The sequence below is a fragment of the Rhynchophorus ferrugineus genome, unplaced genomic scaffold (assembly GCF_030347505.1).
Source record: "Rhynchophorus ferrugineus isolate W39M unplaced genomic scaffold, kcgeb_rfMv2 rfM2, whole genome shotgun sequence".
Lineage (NCBI taxonomy): Eukaryota > Metazoa > Arthropoda > Insecta > Coleoptera > Curculionidae > Rhynchophorus > Rhynchophorus ferrugineus.
In genome coordinates, this window is record NW_027472581.1 from 88,958,533 (window position 1) to 88,977,594 (window position 19,062).

Sequence of the window (19,062 nt, forward strand, 5' to 3'; positions counted from 1 at the left end):
TTTTTCTGTAGTGTATTTAATTTAGTATCAGCATTGCACCCGTGCGAAGCCGGGGCGGGTCGCTAGTGTGCTTATATACAAACATTGAAAGATTTTTTTATTTTCGGGACAAAAATTAAAATAAATTGGGTTTATAACGATTAGTTCTAAGTTTAAAGCAACACAGCACTTATAAAAAACCAACTGTAACCCTCCCCTTTTGTCAGAATAGCAATATTTTGGACTCAGATCTGGATACGTTATCGATTAAATAAGCGTTTCTTAATACACTTGCCGGCTTGTTTGGCGCAGTGGTAAAGGTGACAGGACGACTCCTACTGTTGTAATAGTCGCAGGTTCGAATCCTGTTGGGGCATGGTCATAATTTTATGTTTATGACTGTCCTTAGGTAAGAGTGTAAAGTCCGACAAGGGAAAATGATCCCAGTCACGCCAGTAACCAGGCTGGGTAAGACCGGACATCTTCTGGGATCATTTCTAAGTTGGTCACTTGCCAGTCGGTAGACTTAATACCGAGGATCGTGGTTCGTGGCCCACATTAAACTGTAGGTCCAGCCCAGATAAACCCTCGTTGGTAAAAGGGAGAGAATATTTAAAAATACACATACAGAAATATTTGAATTAATTTTGTGATCAAAGAACTAGTATCTTAATTTCTCTAAAAGAACTTCACTTCAGTAAGGAGTAATCTTCATTAATAATGAATCTTATTCTTGCTACATCAGAAATAGCTGTATATTACAGATATGAAAAAGTGGTCGCAATACTCAGGAAGCATAGTCAGAATAGGCAAAGTAGAAATCCCAAAATTAAACACAATTACTATTTAATTATATATTAAAAACTCAAATTAATTGGGCATTTCTCCTAAATTGTATTATAGAAAAAAAGAATGATTTACAATTACCTGTTATACACAATACTAACTACATATTTCACGATTTCTTCCCCATATACATAGTAAAAATAGACGTCTTTCCAATAATCAAAGAATATAAATAGTGAAGTACATTATTTTCCCAAAGTTTAGAAATCATACGGTGCATGAAAACAATTATGACTAGCACAATATTACTAAAACAAGTTCATTATGCCCAGCCCATTCCCCAATTTAATTAATTCATTATATTAAGTGAAGATAGATATACATATAAAACCTATTTCTATTTCATCCTTCGGTTGGGCTCGCTAGCTGTAGGGGGAGGCGGCGGTCCTCTTCTATCTAATTCTTCTAAATAATTCAAGATTATCTGAGTCCGCTCTTGTGGAATGTGGTCCAATACTAGATACCTGCAAAAACAACAAATTTTCACCACAACGATCGTGAATACTAATGAATCAATACACAACCTTTTGTCGTTCTTCAATATATCTTCAATCTCTTGCATATGATTTTGATTTTCACGCAATAGATGCAATGATTTGTGAGTGATTAGTTTGGTCTCTTGAAGTAATTCTTTGAATTGACCTTTAGCGGTTACCAGTTTGTCCTTCAAGTAATCCTTGAATTCTCTCTCACACTAAAACATATAATCATCACTTGAATAAAACTAAAACTTTCTCAATATTAATAGTTACCCTTTCGCTGGATATAAACTTGGTGTATCTCGGATCATCTTTGATGATTTTCTTGATATCTTTCCAGCTACTAACCAAAGATACCTCCTGCGTTTCGTCCAACATTTCTCGGAAACTTTGTCGTTTTTTCTTGAGCAGTTGCTCAATGTGTTCATTGAACAGTTTCTCCTTGTCCTCCCTCGACAATGAGTCGGCCAAATCCCATCTGTGATCTTTACGTAAAATCTTTTTAACTTCTTTCCAACTGAGTTCAGAATTACGTACCAAATCTACCAGCAAGGCGTTAAAATGCTATAAAAAATGGGGCATTTGAATATATTTAGGAAATCATAAATTTAAACGTGAATTTATTACTTGTCGAGCCTCATCTCGCTTGTGTTGTTCACGTTCCTTATCTCTATCTCGCATATGCGTAGCCAAGGTTCGATGCACCTCTTCTTCTCTTTTTCTTAAACTGGCTTCCGCTCTGGCCTGTCGGTCTTTTTCCTTTTCCTCTTTCGCCTTCAAACATGAAAATAAATATCAAGTGAGTGAAACACGAAAAGTACAGAACTGTAATTTACATAAGCTTGGAATGAAATCTTGGTATTGGAACGAATAACAATGACAATTCTAAAAGTACCTATATATAAATTTTAAACCTTAGCAGCAAAGAAAAATGATTTATAAAAGATTTAATTTGTTCAGAATACAAAACGTCTATTATTCAAAACATATTGAATGTCTTAAAGGAAAATAGAGAGAAAGCGATTGAGTGTTTTTTTGCTCGGACCATTTTAGCAGCTTTTAAATTATAGTAGAATATATACAAAGTACCAAGTTCGTGTTTTGAAAAAGTTGTAACTTTTAATGTTTTAGCCTGCTATTCATAAGTGCCTTTGATTTCTTCTATTTTAGTTTCCCTGTATGATATCTTTTGACTGTGAACGCAAGCAAACAGTATCATAAAATATCGATAAAAAATGTAAAAAGTACTACTACTAAACTAAGTAGGTACAAGGATTTAAATCCGTTGATTTAAAAGTGACAATGTAAAGTTGTAGGAAAATCTATAAGGAAATATTTAAATAGTATTCATTCATTTATCTTAAAATGTTATCAATGTAAATGCCTATTAGACTAAAAAAATCTATGTTAATCTTAATAAGATGACCTACCTTTTCGTCCTCAGAATCTCGTTCATGTTCCGCCTCTTCCGTTTCCTTCCCAGATGCAGCACCATCTTCGTTATCTGCTTTCTCGCCCGTATCCATCGGTTCTGATTTGTCTTCTTTGGGTTCCCTATCTTTGTCCTTGTCCCGCTTCTCCTTATCCTTAAAGAGAATGTTATAAATTTCCAGGAAGTTATAAACATACAACTTTGCCTTTCCGGTACTATTTCGTACCTATAAACATTATTCCTACTTTAATTTTCTGCTTCAATATAAAGGACTTTAAAGAAATGTCTGAATTTGATTGAGTAAAATTTGTTATATCAATATGCTATGGCATTCAGTCAATACTTTTTGAAATATTTAATTCACATGAATTTCATATCACTGAATGTAGGTGAACAACATCTGGCATGTGAATATAAAAGCGTACACTAATTACAATTTCTTTTTCATTTATGTGGGATGGTATTTATATAGTACATTTTATCATTGTGATGAAAATGTCAAGGAAAGTAGATACTTTAGAATATAACAGGTCAATTGAAAAGTCCCCGGCTTGACACATAGGTGGCGCTACAAGAATTAAGTCCATGTGTTTATCCATAATCCATCTCGTAACCATACATAACCATAATTTATCCATATCCGTAACTTTTGTTAGTCATCCGAGTGGACTGCACACGATGAACCCGCTCCAAACCATGGGAAAACGCAACAGTCTGCTGGCAAAGTTATGGCGTCTGCATTTTGAGATGCGCCTGGTATAATTTTCATTGACTACCTTGAAAAAAGAAGGACCATCAACAGCGACTATTAGATAGCGTTATTGGACCGTTTGAAGGACGAAATCGCCGAAAAACGGCTGCATTTGAAGAAAAAGAAAGTGCTGCTTCACCAAGACAATGCACCGTGTCACAAGTCAGTGAAAACGATGGCAAAAATCCATGAATTGGGCTTCGAACTGCTTCCTCATCCACCGTATTCTCCAGATCTGGCCGCCCCCAGCGACTATTTCTTGGTCTCAGATTTCAAAAAAATGCTCGCTGGAAAGAAATTTTCGTCGAATGAAGAGGTGATCGACGAAACTGAAGCCTATTTTGAAGCAAAGAACATATTCTGCTACAAAAATGGTATCGAAAAGTTGGAGGGTCGCTATAATCAGTGTATGACCCTTGAAGAGAATCATGTTGAATAAAAAAAATTAAAAAATGTGTTTTACTATGGTAGGCCGGGGAATTTTCAATTGACCTGTTAAATGCCATTAAAAACAAAACAATCACACCTTAATTGTTGTTTTTAAGATTTGCCATTCTCTTTAAAATAAAAAACTGTCCTATATTTGCATTTCTTGCAAGCAAGCATGCAAGCTAAAATTAGAGTTTGTTTTATTTGTTGATAGTAAACCATGGAATATCGAAAAAAATGCGAAAGTAAACACTACACGTATTAAGACAAGATAAAAAATAACAAAAATACCCTCTTCTCCTTGTCCTTCTTCTTATGCTTCTCCTTGCTCTTCTCCTTTTCCCGTTCTTCTTTCCGTTTCCGTTTCTCTTCCTTGAGTATCTTGCAGTACTCCCGGAACCAATCCTCGCGCATGCCATGAGAGTCCACAGCCTTATAGCGCGCGTCCGAATCTACCTTCCTTTTAACATCCGACCAATGCGAATGGCGGTCAATGTCGGAATGTTCGCGAAGCATGCTTATAAAGTCGCGCTTAATCTGTAATATACATAAAATAAATCAGCATTCTCGAAATGACAGTCTTGCTTATATACTAGTTTCACTAACGGTATATGTGGTAAAGTAAAAAACATCTCTAGGTAGGTATTCATATTTTACGAAAACAATTTTTAAATAACATCTGAAAAAAAGTATTGATTAAGACCTGAAAATTAAAATGCATTAACGTGATGACCTGGAAGAGAAGGAGTTAAGTTATTGTTATTATTATCAGAGTTGTGAGACTCATTGCTGAAAGAAAAAACCTGAAAGATTATCGAAACTTATGATCTAATCTAATCCTAGAGAAAATCTCTTGGTGAACTTGTTCGTGTAAAATAATATAGTTCGCTAATTGTCCATCAGTACTTTTAGGTTCATGTACATAGAATAAACATTTATACTTGCAATAATTTGCCACTTTTTTAATATTCATATATGGCATGAACAATGGGCATGTTTACTATTTATATTTCCTTTGCATTTGAGTCTATAAAACGTGTAATATATGTGTTGCAATTTGATACGATCAAAGCAAATTTTAATGGAAACAATTTGTTAGTAAATCCTTGATAATTCGGGAAGTATATTTATGACTTCATATGAATTTGAACTTTTCCAGATATCTATAGTCTATTTATATTACATTTACACTGTAAAAAATCTGTTAACAATAGCCCTTCTCTTTGGCCAGGGGTTCGGACTGTCAAATGAGAATATATAGATTGGAGAACAATTAATTTTGGTTGTCCCAATAGACAGATTTAAAGTTTACATGTTTTGAAAATGATTATGCGATGAAAAATTTGCAAAGGAAATAATTCTTAATGACACATGACAACTAGTATAGCTATATGGCTGTTTTTAGTGCTGATATTGAATGAGTAATGGCTATTTCTGGAGAATCCTAACTGATAAGAGGTAGAATCCAACGAACTAGAACAGCCATTTTGGATTTCACCCTGGTATTGGTAGAAGCTTTGTTTTGCAAGATTAAATATTTGATTGTTTATATGTTATTTGTTATTGCACCGTTCATATTTTGATTATAAATGGTAGTCAGTAATGGATAGATCATCGATTTGTGAATACTGTCAAAAAAATCTATTATAACACGTTTAATCTGAACAGACATATTAGAATCCAGGTGCGTATCCATTCAATTTTTATTTTGCAAATTGTATTCAAGGAATATCTTCAAGGTTGGAGGTTTGTATTTCAGTAAACATATTACCCTTTATAAATTTGAGCGCAATCGATCAGAAATTCATAGGGCGAGAGTTATTAAAATCAGATACAAATATAATTACCGCCAAACTAGTTACTAAAATTCCAGTGGATGTTATATCGGATGAAATCTAAACTAATTTAAGTAGTGGCAATTTGAAAAGACTAAATCTATTGACTCGTAAAGATTTATATAATATTCGGCGGGAAAACCAATTGAAAACTAACAAAATTTGAATTTCTGGACAATAAACAAAGGACAATATGAAATGTTAAAAGTTTACCAAACTTTAACTTGAGCCACAACAGAAATTTATTCTATTTATATAATATTCCCCAAAAGTACGTATAATTTTTAATAACTGGCAACGTTGCAAATTCAAATCCTTGTGCGTATGCCGGGATTCTCCAGAACTACTCTTCGTAACTACTAAAACGACTGAAGCAGGCCATTAATAAAAAAAAATGGTGAGATTTTATTAAGAGGAAAGGCCTTAACATCTTTTGTCACTTGGCAAAAGTGAAGAGTTTGTCTTGCTAGACTTCTATTTATACCGATCTGTGCAAAACTACCTTAATGGTGTAAATCTGGCTTCAAAAGAGCCTTGGGAAAATCATTTGGTTTAGTTTTTTGTTCATAAGAAGTTCAACAATGATGGAACTATGGTTTAAACAGAAAAGGTCATCGATTAAAACGGCCCATTGTCATTCATAAGTGTTTGAAATGTATGTGAATGAATTCGGATTGAAAAAACACGAAAAAAAAAAGAAATTACTGTCTTTCTTTACACTTGACTGACTAAGGCCTCTATGGAACATTATAGATAACATTAAAACCGTATACTCTTGTAAATGGAAAGATTACTGAGATTAGACTACTTGTTTGCATAAATGAAATTATAAATAGACTATATAGGATTTTATGGTCCAAGTACTTTCATAAATTCGCCCGTAAAAAAACCTTTTTTCAATATTTACATACACATATTCGGTTCTGGCATAACCCGGTGCTCGCGTCGTGGTAAACAGGCCCATTGATTCCAGATTTCGCAAAATATTGTTACATGTAGGATTTTTTATGTACCGTAAATCAAAATTAAGCTCCGAGAGACCTCATTTGACAAATCGACACTCAACAGATCGCCGTTCCTGTGGGGCGTGTGTGTGGGGAATGACATGCGTCAGTATTTTTGACAGCTTCAAGCAGCCGCGCCAGACACCTCGCAGACGTGGAAGACAAGCTAGAGAAGACACTGTCATGTTTAGAACTTGGATAAACACATTAATATTACATAATATTTTAGCTTGAGTTTGATTTTTGTAACGTTTTAGATGATTTAACAATGTCACTTGTTACGAACCTTTCAGTGATTATTTTTAGTTAGTCGAATCGTTTATCAGTTTCAAATAACATATCGAATACTCCAAACTAAATAAATATGATTACTGAAAGATTACGTTGTTGTTTTCAGTCTTCATTAACTAACAAATCTATTGGATCAAATCCAATCTATTACATATATTTGTTAGTGTACATTACTATAAGCGATACTATACTCAGTTTTAATCAAGAAATAATTTTGCAAAGTTGTTTTCGAAAAAAATGCTTAAACTACTTGTCATAGTCACTTCTTTAAATATACTTTACCACCTCTATTGTTAACAATTTCATGATGATTCTGTGAAACATAGCAAGGAGAAGCTGAAAATCCCTATTAAACATTTTATGGAAAATATAAAAACATAACATAAATATAAATATATCAACGAAATCACGTTTGGAAGTTATTAAATGTTGCATTCTAATCAAACCTCTATACCTTAGAGCATCGAGAAACCAAAAATAAATTAAAAAAAAAACACTTGTATTGTCAGAAAAACATAATAGGTTGGCAAGAAATTAATTTTTAATTTTACACAATCATGAAGGAGATAGAAGACCTATAACTTCTGCCTTTCCTACAAGAAGCAACATATGGTAACAGTATTTAGCTAATAAGTATAATTAAATGTTTTTTGGAGGAAAAATGAATATAATCTGCAATTAACCTAGACTATAAACTTTCAATAAAGCTTGACACCAACGTTTTCAAAACAAACAGCTTTATAAAAAAAAAGAACCAATCAGCAGTTTTAGACGCGGACAAGAACCAAGAAGGACTAAAAAATCATTGAGTATTGACTATTTTATCTAATATAACTAAATAATAGACATACGAAGGAAAAGTATGCATCAAACACACAAACAAGAATCAACATCATAATGTTAGCAACGTGCCGACTGACATTTTTTTAATATACGGACGTAAATCCTGAGAGCGCCAAATTTCAAAATGACTCAAGAAAATAGCACACACAGATCAAAAATGAACTAATGGTATCATTGAATGGTAGACATTTCTTTGATTATTAGGTCTTAATTTAAATTTGGTTCTAGTTGTTTTATGAGAAGAGAGTAAATTTTTATCTAAATTGTTTTTAGATTCCTGCCAACCAAATGTTATAATTTAAATTTCTTTAACACAAAATAAACAAATTGATCTAATACAAATATAGGAAGGAAAGAGTGTAGGAGGTAGGTTAATTTTTAGAAGCTAAAAAGAATATAAGAATCTAAATAGTCTTTAGATTTATATTAATAGAATAATAGAATTTAGATTTGATTTAAATATTATTTCCAGGTATAGATGTTTTTAATTTAGGCATTATAAAACAAATCTTGCTCCATCTATTTTAAAATTGAAGTGGTCACATTACCTACCAGATAAAGTGATAATTTCCACAATACTAATAAACAAAACATTAATAAAAAAATATTAATAAAAAAAAGTTGCAAATTATCACCAATCCAATAGCGTGAACCAATCTATCAATGCAATATTTATACAGTAATTTGACACTTACCGCCTCACGTTTTTGGAACTTTTCTTCTTTTTCCTTCTTTCTAACCTCAATGAGAAATTCATTGAATAAGCTCTCCCTCTCCCGCATTTTCTCTACGCCTTTGAACCGTTCGTCTTTGGCGTATTTTTGGGCAAAATCACTAAAGGATGATCTGAAAAAGAAATACACTTTAATGGTGGAATCCCTAGTATTTATTGTTAAAACCCCAACGAACGTGATCTAGGCAATTCAGCTGTAGTTATAAAATAAAATATACAGCATTTCAAACAAGACGAGATCAAAAAAAAAATACATGCTACGATAGTTAGCATTGAAAAGAGCGGCGCTGAAATAAACATAGGAGCTGTTTACTAGCATTATACTGTCTACCAAAATACAAAATAACAATACCGAGATTTATTTTTAAAACTGGGCCCAAGATTTAATAACAATTATAATTAAACACATCACGATTAATAACTTCTGGAGAAGCAAACGAATTACTCGTTGCAATTAATATTACAAATTCTAACTAATTCAAAGCGTGAACCCACCAGTGGCCCATCGACAGTAACAATAAGTACTAGTAATAACAATAACCTACTAGACTTTTACATTTCGAAAGGCATAATATCAAATCAAATATAAATTGAGCAGCAAACCCGAAATATAATTCAACAAATTCGGTCTGCTGCAGAAGAAGCTACCCTAACATCAAGAGAGAAATAATAATGTATAACTAGCGTTGGGAGCTATTGACTATTTTTCACCAGTGACTGTTTCGGTCGTGTACTTTTAGTTACTATTTTTGGTTCGACTAGTTTCATTCGACTGATTTTTAATGCTCTGGCTCTCTCGTCCTAGCCGCGATCTTGACAAAAATGTACCAATATATGCTTACATAGATTTATATGTAATATATATATATATATATATATATAGATATATATATATATATATATATATATATATATATATATATATATATTACATATAAATCTATGTAAGCATATATTGGTACATTTTTGTCAAGATCGCGGCTAGGACGAGAGAGCCAGAGCATTAAAAATCAGCATTATAAATATATATATATATATATATTACATATATATATATATATATATATATATATATATATATATATTACATATATATATATATATATATTACATATATATATATATATATATATATATTACATACATATATATATATATATATATATATATATATATATATAGTTTTATGATTTTTTGGTAGTTTGCTTGTAAATAACAATATCACTACATAGTATAAAACAAAGTCGCCTTTTCTGTCCCTATATCCCTATGTGCGCTTAAATCTTTAAAACTACGCAACGGATTTTGATGCGGTTTTTTTTCAATAGATAGAGTGATTCAAGAGGAAGGTTTATATGTATAATACATGCATAATATACTAAGGCAACATTGCTAATTTTAGGGGTTTCTAACGTGATGTCGTAAATTAACCTATTTTTTTAGGCTTATTTAGCAATTAGCAAAAACGCTGCCTAACCCTACGAGTTAGATCAAATTAATGTACTACAGTATTGTACACCATAAAAAGGTCTACAAAAAAGTCCGCGATGGTATATGTTTATCTTTTAGGGATAACCCACATTAACCATTTTTATTGTTTACTTTTTACGTGAGAAAATGGCTTATTTACGAAGCTATTTTAAGCAATACGGCATTAATCCTTATCGAATTAAGTACCTTAAATACAGTGTGCAATTAATATAGATCAATATGGTTCCTTACAGCATGTAAATTAAACAAATATTTTCGGAGATATTACAAATTTAAAATTTGCGTTTAAAAATGTGTAATGTAATAAAAATTGTATGAATTTAGATATTCCAAAGATAGCAGGAAATCTTCATAGTAAGTATAGGAGAAGAGGAATTGTTTTACTCCAAATTTAATGCGTGCAGGCCAAGGGCAGTAATGAATGAACCAAAAATACTGGATCGATTTTAATCATGTTTTCATTGAGTGACATAGGCATATATATTTTATGCCCGTGCAAAGTCGGAGCGGGCCGCTATGTTTTTATATACAACGTTCATATTTTTTCTGTAGTGTATTTAATTTAGTATCAGCATTGCACCCGTGCGAAGCTGGGGCGGGTCGCTAGTATTGTATATTAAGATTTATATACAATACTAGTATGCAGTATTTTGGAACGATATTTTTCAATATTGTTAAAAAAAAGATGGTAAAAAGATTAAAATTGTCAAAGATAAATAGTAAAATACTTTTGACTGTTTTTATGACAATAGGTAATATTTCGATTACTCCCTCGATTTTTTGTTAAAAAATATTTCCTTTCAATAATAAATAAAAACATTTACTTTATTTCAAAAAGCTCTAGTAGTTATTGTACGACCATTTTTAATTATGTCATAGATTGGTTTTTTTTCTATGATTAGATATATGTTTAATTTTTATTTAGTATTTATGGTTATTATACATCTTTAGTTGTTAGGTTTTGTTTAAGTTTTATTGTATAGTTTATATTTATTATAGTATATTATTTAAAAATAATAATTAACATATTAAAATACGGTAAAACATTTGTGGGGTATTATTAAATTCTATAGAAAAATTCCGTTCCTTTTTACAGATCCACAGAACATTCTAGTAATGATACTTCGTTTAAAATGGAATTATTAATTGCATGTTAATAGTATTCAGTAATTATTTTATTCCTTTTCTTTTTTAAAGTTAGTACGTGAAGGAATATGTACATTTCCGTCTCGCTTATACTATCGTTGGAAAATATAAGTACATATAAAATTAACTACTCCAAGCAATTATCTCAGTCTTTTCCTCACTCACAATTTATACAGGAAAGGGTTCATACATCTTCGTCTGACATCACGAACTGAAAAGAACAGTCGAACCGTGCATTTGAAATTAGTAATTACTATTTCCAATCGCTAGTTTTTTGACAAAGCTATAAATAACCACCTTGAAATTAGGGATTTGATTAAAGAATGACGAAAAGCTAAAAGAGTATGGCACAATAACAGAAATGCTATAGACAAAACAATATTAGATAGATTAGTATTTAGACACATCATAAGATTGAACAATATAAACAGAGTTGGTTCGAAAAATAAGTGGATTAAGCTCGGAAGAAGACAAAGATAACTCACTATGAAAAGGAATTCGGAGATTTAAAAGACCAATTATTAGAGTACCGCCTATTAAAAATTAATGAGTTCGTAGAAATCTTATTTATCAGTCCAATGTAGCTGAAAATCTGATTTCTCCAATAGAAGTTGCTACAAAATTGACAACAACCTCAATCTCAAAAAGGCTCCTGGAATTGATGATACTTCATCTGGGTTGTTAAAAGAGCAGTGACGAAAAGCAATAATCATGTTGACATATATATTCAATGTCTATTTGATACTGAAGCATGTTCCAGAATATCTTAAAGGTTGCTCGAATAAGTATGCTTAAAAAACTGATAAACCAGCAGAACAAATTGTAGATTGTGAAAAATTGGAGAGACTTACCAGCCTATCTCGCTGCTACCTGCGATATCAAAATTATTAGGTATGGCATTTGGAATTAATAAGTTTGGTTTGGTTAAGTCTCTCATGAGGGCATCCTCAACACTTAAACCTTGGGGCCACTCCTACAACTACTCTATGCTGCTGATATCCCAATAAAAGAAACAGTACTTGGAACATTTGCCGACGACACAACTATCATGGCAAAAGATGTATCTATGTCTAAGGCTGTAGAAAAAGTACAAGTAGCGGTTAACGAGATTTACAAATGGACTAGAGGCTGGAAAATACAAATTAGTAGCTCAGAATCCGTCCATGTTAATTTTGAGTTGCGGCGAAATGGCAAAAACCTAATTATATCACTTGATGGATTCACGATTCCTCAAGCTATCAGCAAAATATCTCGGAATACATCTCGATGGTAGGTTAAATTGTGAACATCATATTAGACAAAAAGCAGATCAGATTAGACTCAAAGTTAAGCAACCGTATTGGTTAGTCGGAAGATACTCTCAACTTGATCTAAAATCAGAGAGATTGATTTATCAGTCAATCAGAACGCCATTTTAGATTTATAGTGTGCAAATATAGGATTGCACTAAAATATCAAACCAAATAGTAATTGAAAACAACCAAGTGATGGAAACCAAATGGATATACAAAGTGATCCAAGATTTTGCCTTAAAATATGAAATAAGCTTGCTAACGGCAACGTGGAAGCAATACACCAACTGGACAACACACAGGATATGAGAAGATTGAAGCGAACCAAACCACACAAGCTTATTTAGTGTAGAAGTGTATTCTCTTAACATTAGCTTAAGTAGTTATAAATTAATTTGTAAATTAAGATTGTACTAAGCATATCTAATGTAAGATGTAATTAATTAAAAAAGATATCGCTAAAAATACTTACTTGCCGTGCAAATGTGCTTCACCTAACAACTTTCTAAACGCATCTTTTTTTTCACGCAATTTGTTTCTCTTCTCCCTTCGCTCCTCCTCGGCTCGTTCCTTCACATATTTCTCGAACACCTGTTTCCTTTCCTTCGAGGTTAAAAGTAAATATCTAAAAAACAATATTATAGTATCAAACAATAAATACACGGTAAGAATTTAATTACCTGGAATCAAAAACGATTTTGTGTAACTCCTTTTCCCAAGTACTAAAAGCCGATACCTGTTTCTCGGCTAACATTTCTTTAAACAACTTAATTCTAGTATCTAGAGGTATCACTGCTCTTTCTTTCGCTGCTCTGACTTCCGCTTCTATAGCGGCTTCTTTACCTATATCAATTTTCTTGTTGTTATTCGAGGCTCCATTGGACGGCGCTAAAAATAACGTTCGTTAATCTCAAAATTATCGGATTGAAAGCCAGATCACTTTACCGGTTGATGTTGCTACCGGTTCAGTTTTAGCCTTTTTAGCGGGAGAGTCCTTCTCGCTGTCGCTGTCCTCGGAGCTCCGCTTAGATTTTACCGGGGTCTTACTCTCCTCTGGTTTGACATTCGACGCCAACGCATCTGGAGGCGTCGCTACCATTTTGTCGACGTCCGAGCGTTTGAGTAGTTCCTCCGGCCTTTCCCAGACCGATGTCCTAGACGAAGGGTTGTAAAAGAAAACTCGACCGTCACCTGTCCATACGACACACCTGAAAAAAGTAAAAGAGTAATTATTAGCAGATATAAATTGTCATTAGACAGACCTATACATTCATTTTAAGGGATCTACATCATACTGTGTTACATATGCTACTTTGTATTATATCGCATCAAGTACATTTGTAACTAATTTCATGCTTAAAACTTAAAAGCTTCACTTTTCAATATGTAGCATTTCATCAAAGTGTAAACAAGACATTTTTTAGTGCGTCGAAAGTGTTCGAATTTGTACCCAGTCAATCAATTTGAAGAAAAATGCGGATGAAGGTCATCGAATGCTGTGTGAAGATTACGGTAACAATGCTCTACAAATTTCAACATGTGAAAATGGTGATTTTTACATCAAAGACAGATAACCTTCTGGACAGCTCTTTTTTAATGATGATGATCCTTGTAAACCGCAAAAAGAACATGTAGAATTGTTGGCAGTAACACAAGAAATCATTTCCAATCCAAGCTTGGACGTTTGGTGATATGTGAAACGCTGCTTTACTGGCAAAATCAGATCAGGTTTTTGGCATAGCATTGTTACTGATGATAAAAAGTCGGTCCATTACGATAATCCAAAGCGATAAAAATCATGGGGATCACCTAGTGATGCATCAATATCAACGTCAAAGCCGAATATCAATAGCTTCAAGCTAATGCTCTGTATTTGGTGGGATCAGTTTGGTGTGGTGTCGCTATAGACTACAATTGATGCGTTTGATCCAAGCGCTTTGTGAAAAACGGCCGGAATACGAGCAAAGACACAATAATGTTATTCTTCAACGTAACAACGCTCAACCACAGATTGCGACATCAGTGAAAAAATACTTGGAAACATTAAAATGGGACGTGATATCCCACGCGCCGTTTTCTCCAGACCTTCCTCCATCTGATTACTACTGTCTGACCAGCGGTTCACTGCTTATGAAGATACCAAAAAACGGTTGATTTGTAGATAGTCTCAAAAGATACTTCTTTTGAGATGGAATGTAGCGGCTGTCGATGAACAATACTTTGAATAAAATATATTGCACCTATTTTTCACAAGAATGCTTTAAATTAAAAAAAAACTTTTAGAACTGATCTATAGGGCCAATATGTACTAGAGAAAGAATGAACAGAGAAAAAATAAAAATAATGAGAACTGTAAGTATAAGTACAGTAAAGAACAAAATAAATGGAAAAGGTAGATAAATTAAATCTAGGAATTATAAAGACAGACAGAGAAATAAAAGATAATATCATTAATAAAAGCAAAAATAAGAATATATAAAACTCTCATAAAACCAATAATAATATATAGTTTAGAAACAATTATTACGAAAGTTCAAATAGAAGAAAGTATAAGGACCAACTGTAAAAATAGAATCTAAATGAACTATAAATTAGAAAAAGAAATAAAACTGGGAAGTAAAATGGGAGATCATGCACTGAGAAGAAATCAAGAAACAAATTAAAACTATATATGCTTTGTAGATGACTACAAAAGTAACAGATGAAGTTAAATGTGGCTTATTGGACAGAGGATTAAAAAAAAGTTAACTATAGGATAATAAATAAAGCGGAAATTGATCTACTTCAGAAGCTTCCTCGGAAGTTCCCTTCTATCATTTCTTATTAGAACTGGTCGTAATTTTAATGATATGATCGTTTATCGGAGAATTTGTTTTGACCTAATTTGTACCAATTTTTGTCAAATGATTTCCAGTAATTCAAGCAAAGTAATGATCAGGTTTTATGTAATACTTGCCATGGCGTGCCAGGTACAGGTGTACTCGATACTGGACGCGACTTGTCCTGCGCCTTCTGCTCCTTGGACTTCTCTTCCTCCTCCTTCTTCTTGCGAATTTCTTCCTGCAGTTTCTCTAGCTTCTCCTTCGCCTCCAGCTCCTTATCCTGATGTGATTCCGGCTTCGCCGCTTCTCCAGTACTAGATGCCTTACCTGTATCTGTACTATTAGATGATCCTGCGTCAGGGGGACGTGTCGAGATACCTTGAGCAGCAGCTAGCTTAGCGGCTAGAAAAATGCCTGTAATTATTAAATTTGTGTGACCCCTTCCAAATTCCACTATTATACTTACTTTCCAGATCTTTCAGTGGTTGAGGTTTCTCCCAAACCGATTCTCCCTTTTTCGAATTGTAATAGTACAATCTTCCGTCAGGTGCCTTATGTTCAGTCCATTCGAAAGCTTTGGCCACTATGTCTGGATCGATTTTAGACATGACCTCCGCTTCGTTAATGGCTGGCAGTGCACTTGGAATATTCACTGAAAGATATCATATTGTAATTTAAATTGTAGATTGATAGACAGAGATTGTAATAATTAGCTAGGTCTAGATAAATAGGTCTTGATATTGCTTCAGTTCACAGGCTCAAGTGAAAGCTGCAGTAAGTCCAATCAAAAGCAAATTGGTCATAAACAAACCGTAAAATAGAATTTGTTGATTTAATTGTAAATATAGAAAAGTCTATTTCAATTTTCATTTTGAGACCATTGTTTTTTGTGAAAACTATATAAGTTCTGAATCTAGTCAAGCCTTAAAAAGATTGTGGAATATATTTTCAAGATTAAATCACCAATTTTGAAGCGCTTTGCTGCATCTATTATACACTCCAGACATTTCTCAATGAGAGTATTATTTAAGTTTGTTTTTGTTTAACTTAATAGAGATCAAAATCTAAATCTAAATGGGTTAATATCAAGATTGAATAATTTCTGTCATTTTAAAGACCAACATTTTTATTATTTATTGATTAAAAAAACTGTTGCTTCCAATAAAAATGTTGAGAAATAGATAATTTTTTCGCAGACCTTATACAAAACCAAATAAATTATATATATTTTTAAAAATATGTTTACTTACTGGATGGTATCATATTTGGTGGCATACCCCAAGGTGCACTGCCAGGTGGGGCCCAACCAGGTGGTCCTTGGCCTGGGGGTGGCATGCCAAATGGAGGCATACCAAATGGCGGAAACTGACCTGGAGGTGGACCAAAAGACATACCTGGTGGTGGTCCCTGAACCATGTTGGGATTGGGTGCTTGGGCATTTGGAACAGGTACTTTGTTAGAAGCATCTGCTTGTGCTTCATCAGACTCTAAAAGTACCAGAAAAAATATATCTGCTTTTTCTTTTACATTAATAAGGCATCTTACCATCTTGTTTGTTGGTAACACTTGCTTGAGCCAAAGCCGCTTGAGCTGCTGTAGAAGTATTTTGTGGAATAGTTGTATTAGCAGCTTGGGCCATTGCCTCAACTTGGTCCTAAAATAAAAAAAAAAGTAGCCACAAAACTTATTATTAATTCACATTAAAACAATACCTGTGATATAACTTTAATATTAGCACCTTCAGGCTTATTCCAAGTAGTTTCCCTGGTACGAGCATTATAAAAATATGATTTGCCTTCAGCAGTTTTTGTTTCTACCCATATATCTGCATTAGGATCTAAAATAGGCGCCTGGAAATATAGATAAAGAAAATATAAATTGTTTAATTTGTGAATGTCATGATTCATACGCCTGAGTTAGATCCCTGTGCTTGATTTGAAGAACCATTACCCTGAGATGTACCACTAGGTCCATTTACCATTGAGCCACTAAAAGGCGGCCCATTTGGAGGACCATTCATAATGTTAGGAGGGGCACCGTTTATGTTTCCAGGAGGTCCCCAATTTGATCCATTCCCGAAATTTGGTGGGCCATTAAAACCTTTAAAATATAAATTATAGTACATAACAAAAAAGTTACTGCCCAAAATACACACCTGGTGGACCTCGGGGTGGTGGTCCTCCACGAAACAATGGTGGTGGGCCACCTCTGCCGCCTCTAAACATTCCAGGTGGCGGGCCAAATCCTCTTCCACGGAATCTGGGGGGAGGTCCATCTCTAGGGCCGCCAGGTGGAGGGCCGGGCCATCTAGGAGGTGGGCCTTTACTGTTAACAGCAACCGTAAAAATATTTAAAGCATGTACAGCTTAAAAACTTACCCGAATCCCCCTCGGCCGCCTCGTCCGGCGCGACCAGAAAAGTCTTTGGATTCATCTATATCTTCCTCAAAATCTACATCCTCTTGGAAATTTTCTTCCATGTCGCCATTATCAGTCATTTCATTTTCAGTCATCTTAGGAAAGCTTTTATAGCATTAAATTAATAATTAATCTCCCAATTTATCCAAAATGTGACTAGTTTAATACATCAATTGTTTAAATACGATCTATGAAATAATTTTAAACAATAATTAATATTTTTAATAATATAAACGCTACTTCAACAATGGTGGTATACTAGATCTGTCAAAACTGCCAAATTTAAATTGAAGTTAGAAACATTTACTATGCAACGTTTTAACTCACATTATTTTATTAATATATTTTTAAATTATATACATTTTTAATATGAATTTTAATAAGACTTGTTCAAGATAAATTAAATGTTTTCAATCAAGTATTTTTTATTCTGAATTAATCAATGATCCATGTTAAAATGTCTGTCAAATTTTTTATTAGATTATTATGAAATAGAAAAATTCAAGAAAAATATCGATAATTTTATATATCGATATTTAAAAAATAACGATATTTCGTTTTCGATATTTTTAACAATATTACGATAACGTGATAAATCAGTGAAATGAAATATCGATATTTTGTAAGAGATAATTCGATATTTTTGAGAAAAACCAAAAATATTGATAAATCGGTCTAAAAAATTATCGATTTAAATTAAAGGTCCAATTTTAAAGGTTTATTATTAAAAGGTAGGAATAATTAAAAGGTTATCTACAACGTTTAAAAATTTATTTAATTTTTATAATATATTGAAAATATATCGAAAAGTATCGGCTAACAAAAGTATCGATATTTAAAAAAAAACTATCTATCGATACTGTTTGGTATCCCTAAATTAGATATCTCTTTTTTCTATGGATATCTCATTCAGGATTACAGATACCTACATTTTACGAAAATATTTTTATTTTTAAATTATAGTATTCAGTTACATTACATTTAATTAAATTGAACAAAACAGCGGTAAGGACTATTATTTAAAAGCCTATTGATTACATTTACAGATTAAATAGGAAGATATTATTAGAAATACAGTATATTTGGTTTATTGGAATTAAGCATCATTATTTTCAAAAATGATGTTTTTTTGTATTTTAAATTATAGATGGATGCAGGTCGTAGTAACCACATAAAAGAAGCCCAAACTACTTTGGCTTCAATACAAGAGATATCTCAACTTTTAAATACGGGTTTGAGCCCAGAAGCTCTAACTATATGTGTTAGGTTATG

General features: G+C 32.8%; 1 protein-coding gene across 4 annotated transcripts; it reads right to left on the reverse strand.

Moving 5' to 3' along the window:
• Positions 1 to 818: 818 nt before the first annotated feature.
• On the reverse strand, positions 819 to 18,271 carry LOC143191594 (transcription elongation regulator 1). 4 transcript variants are annotated; one of them, XM_076396821.1, is made up of 18 exons: positions 17,752 to 18,271; positions 17,529 to 17,680; positions 17,283 to 17,473; positions 17,086 to 17,223; positions 16,919 to 17,027; positions 16,624 to 16,860; positions 15,840 to 16,025; positions 15,508 to 15,775; positions 13,497 to 13,759; positions 13,232 to 13,439; positions 13,024 to 13,176; positions 8,585 to 8,735; positions 4,208 to 4,453; positions 2,735 to 2,890; positions 1,932 to 2,078; positions 1,578 to 1,868; positions 1,350 to 1,519; positions 819 to 1,289 (listed from the first exon to the last, which is right to left on the reverse strand). In XM_076396821.1, exons 1-18 carry the CDS (start codon positions 17,883 to 17,885, stop codon positions 1,163 to 1,165), a joined length of 3,327 nt encoding a protein of 1,108 aa, XP_076252936.1. In that variant the 5' UTR covers positions 17,886 to 18,271; the 3' UTR covers positions 819 to 1,162. The 4 variants fall into 4 exon arrangements, with proteins under 4 accessions (XP_076252936.1, XP_076252935.1, XP_076252932.1 ...); XM_076396820.1 differs by having other exon boundaries at positions 15,508 to 15,787; XM_076396817.1 differs by having other exon boundaries at positions 15,508 to 15,787; positions 17,529 to 17,698; positions 17,752 to 18,081.
• Positions 18,272 to 19,062: the final 791 nt, after the last annotated feature.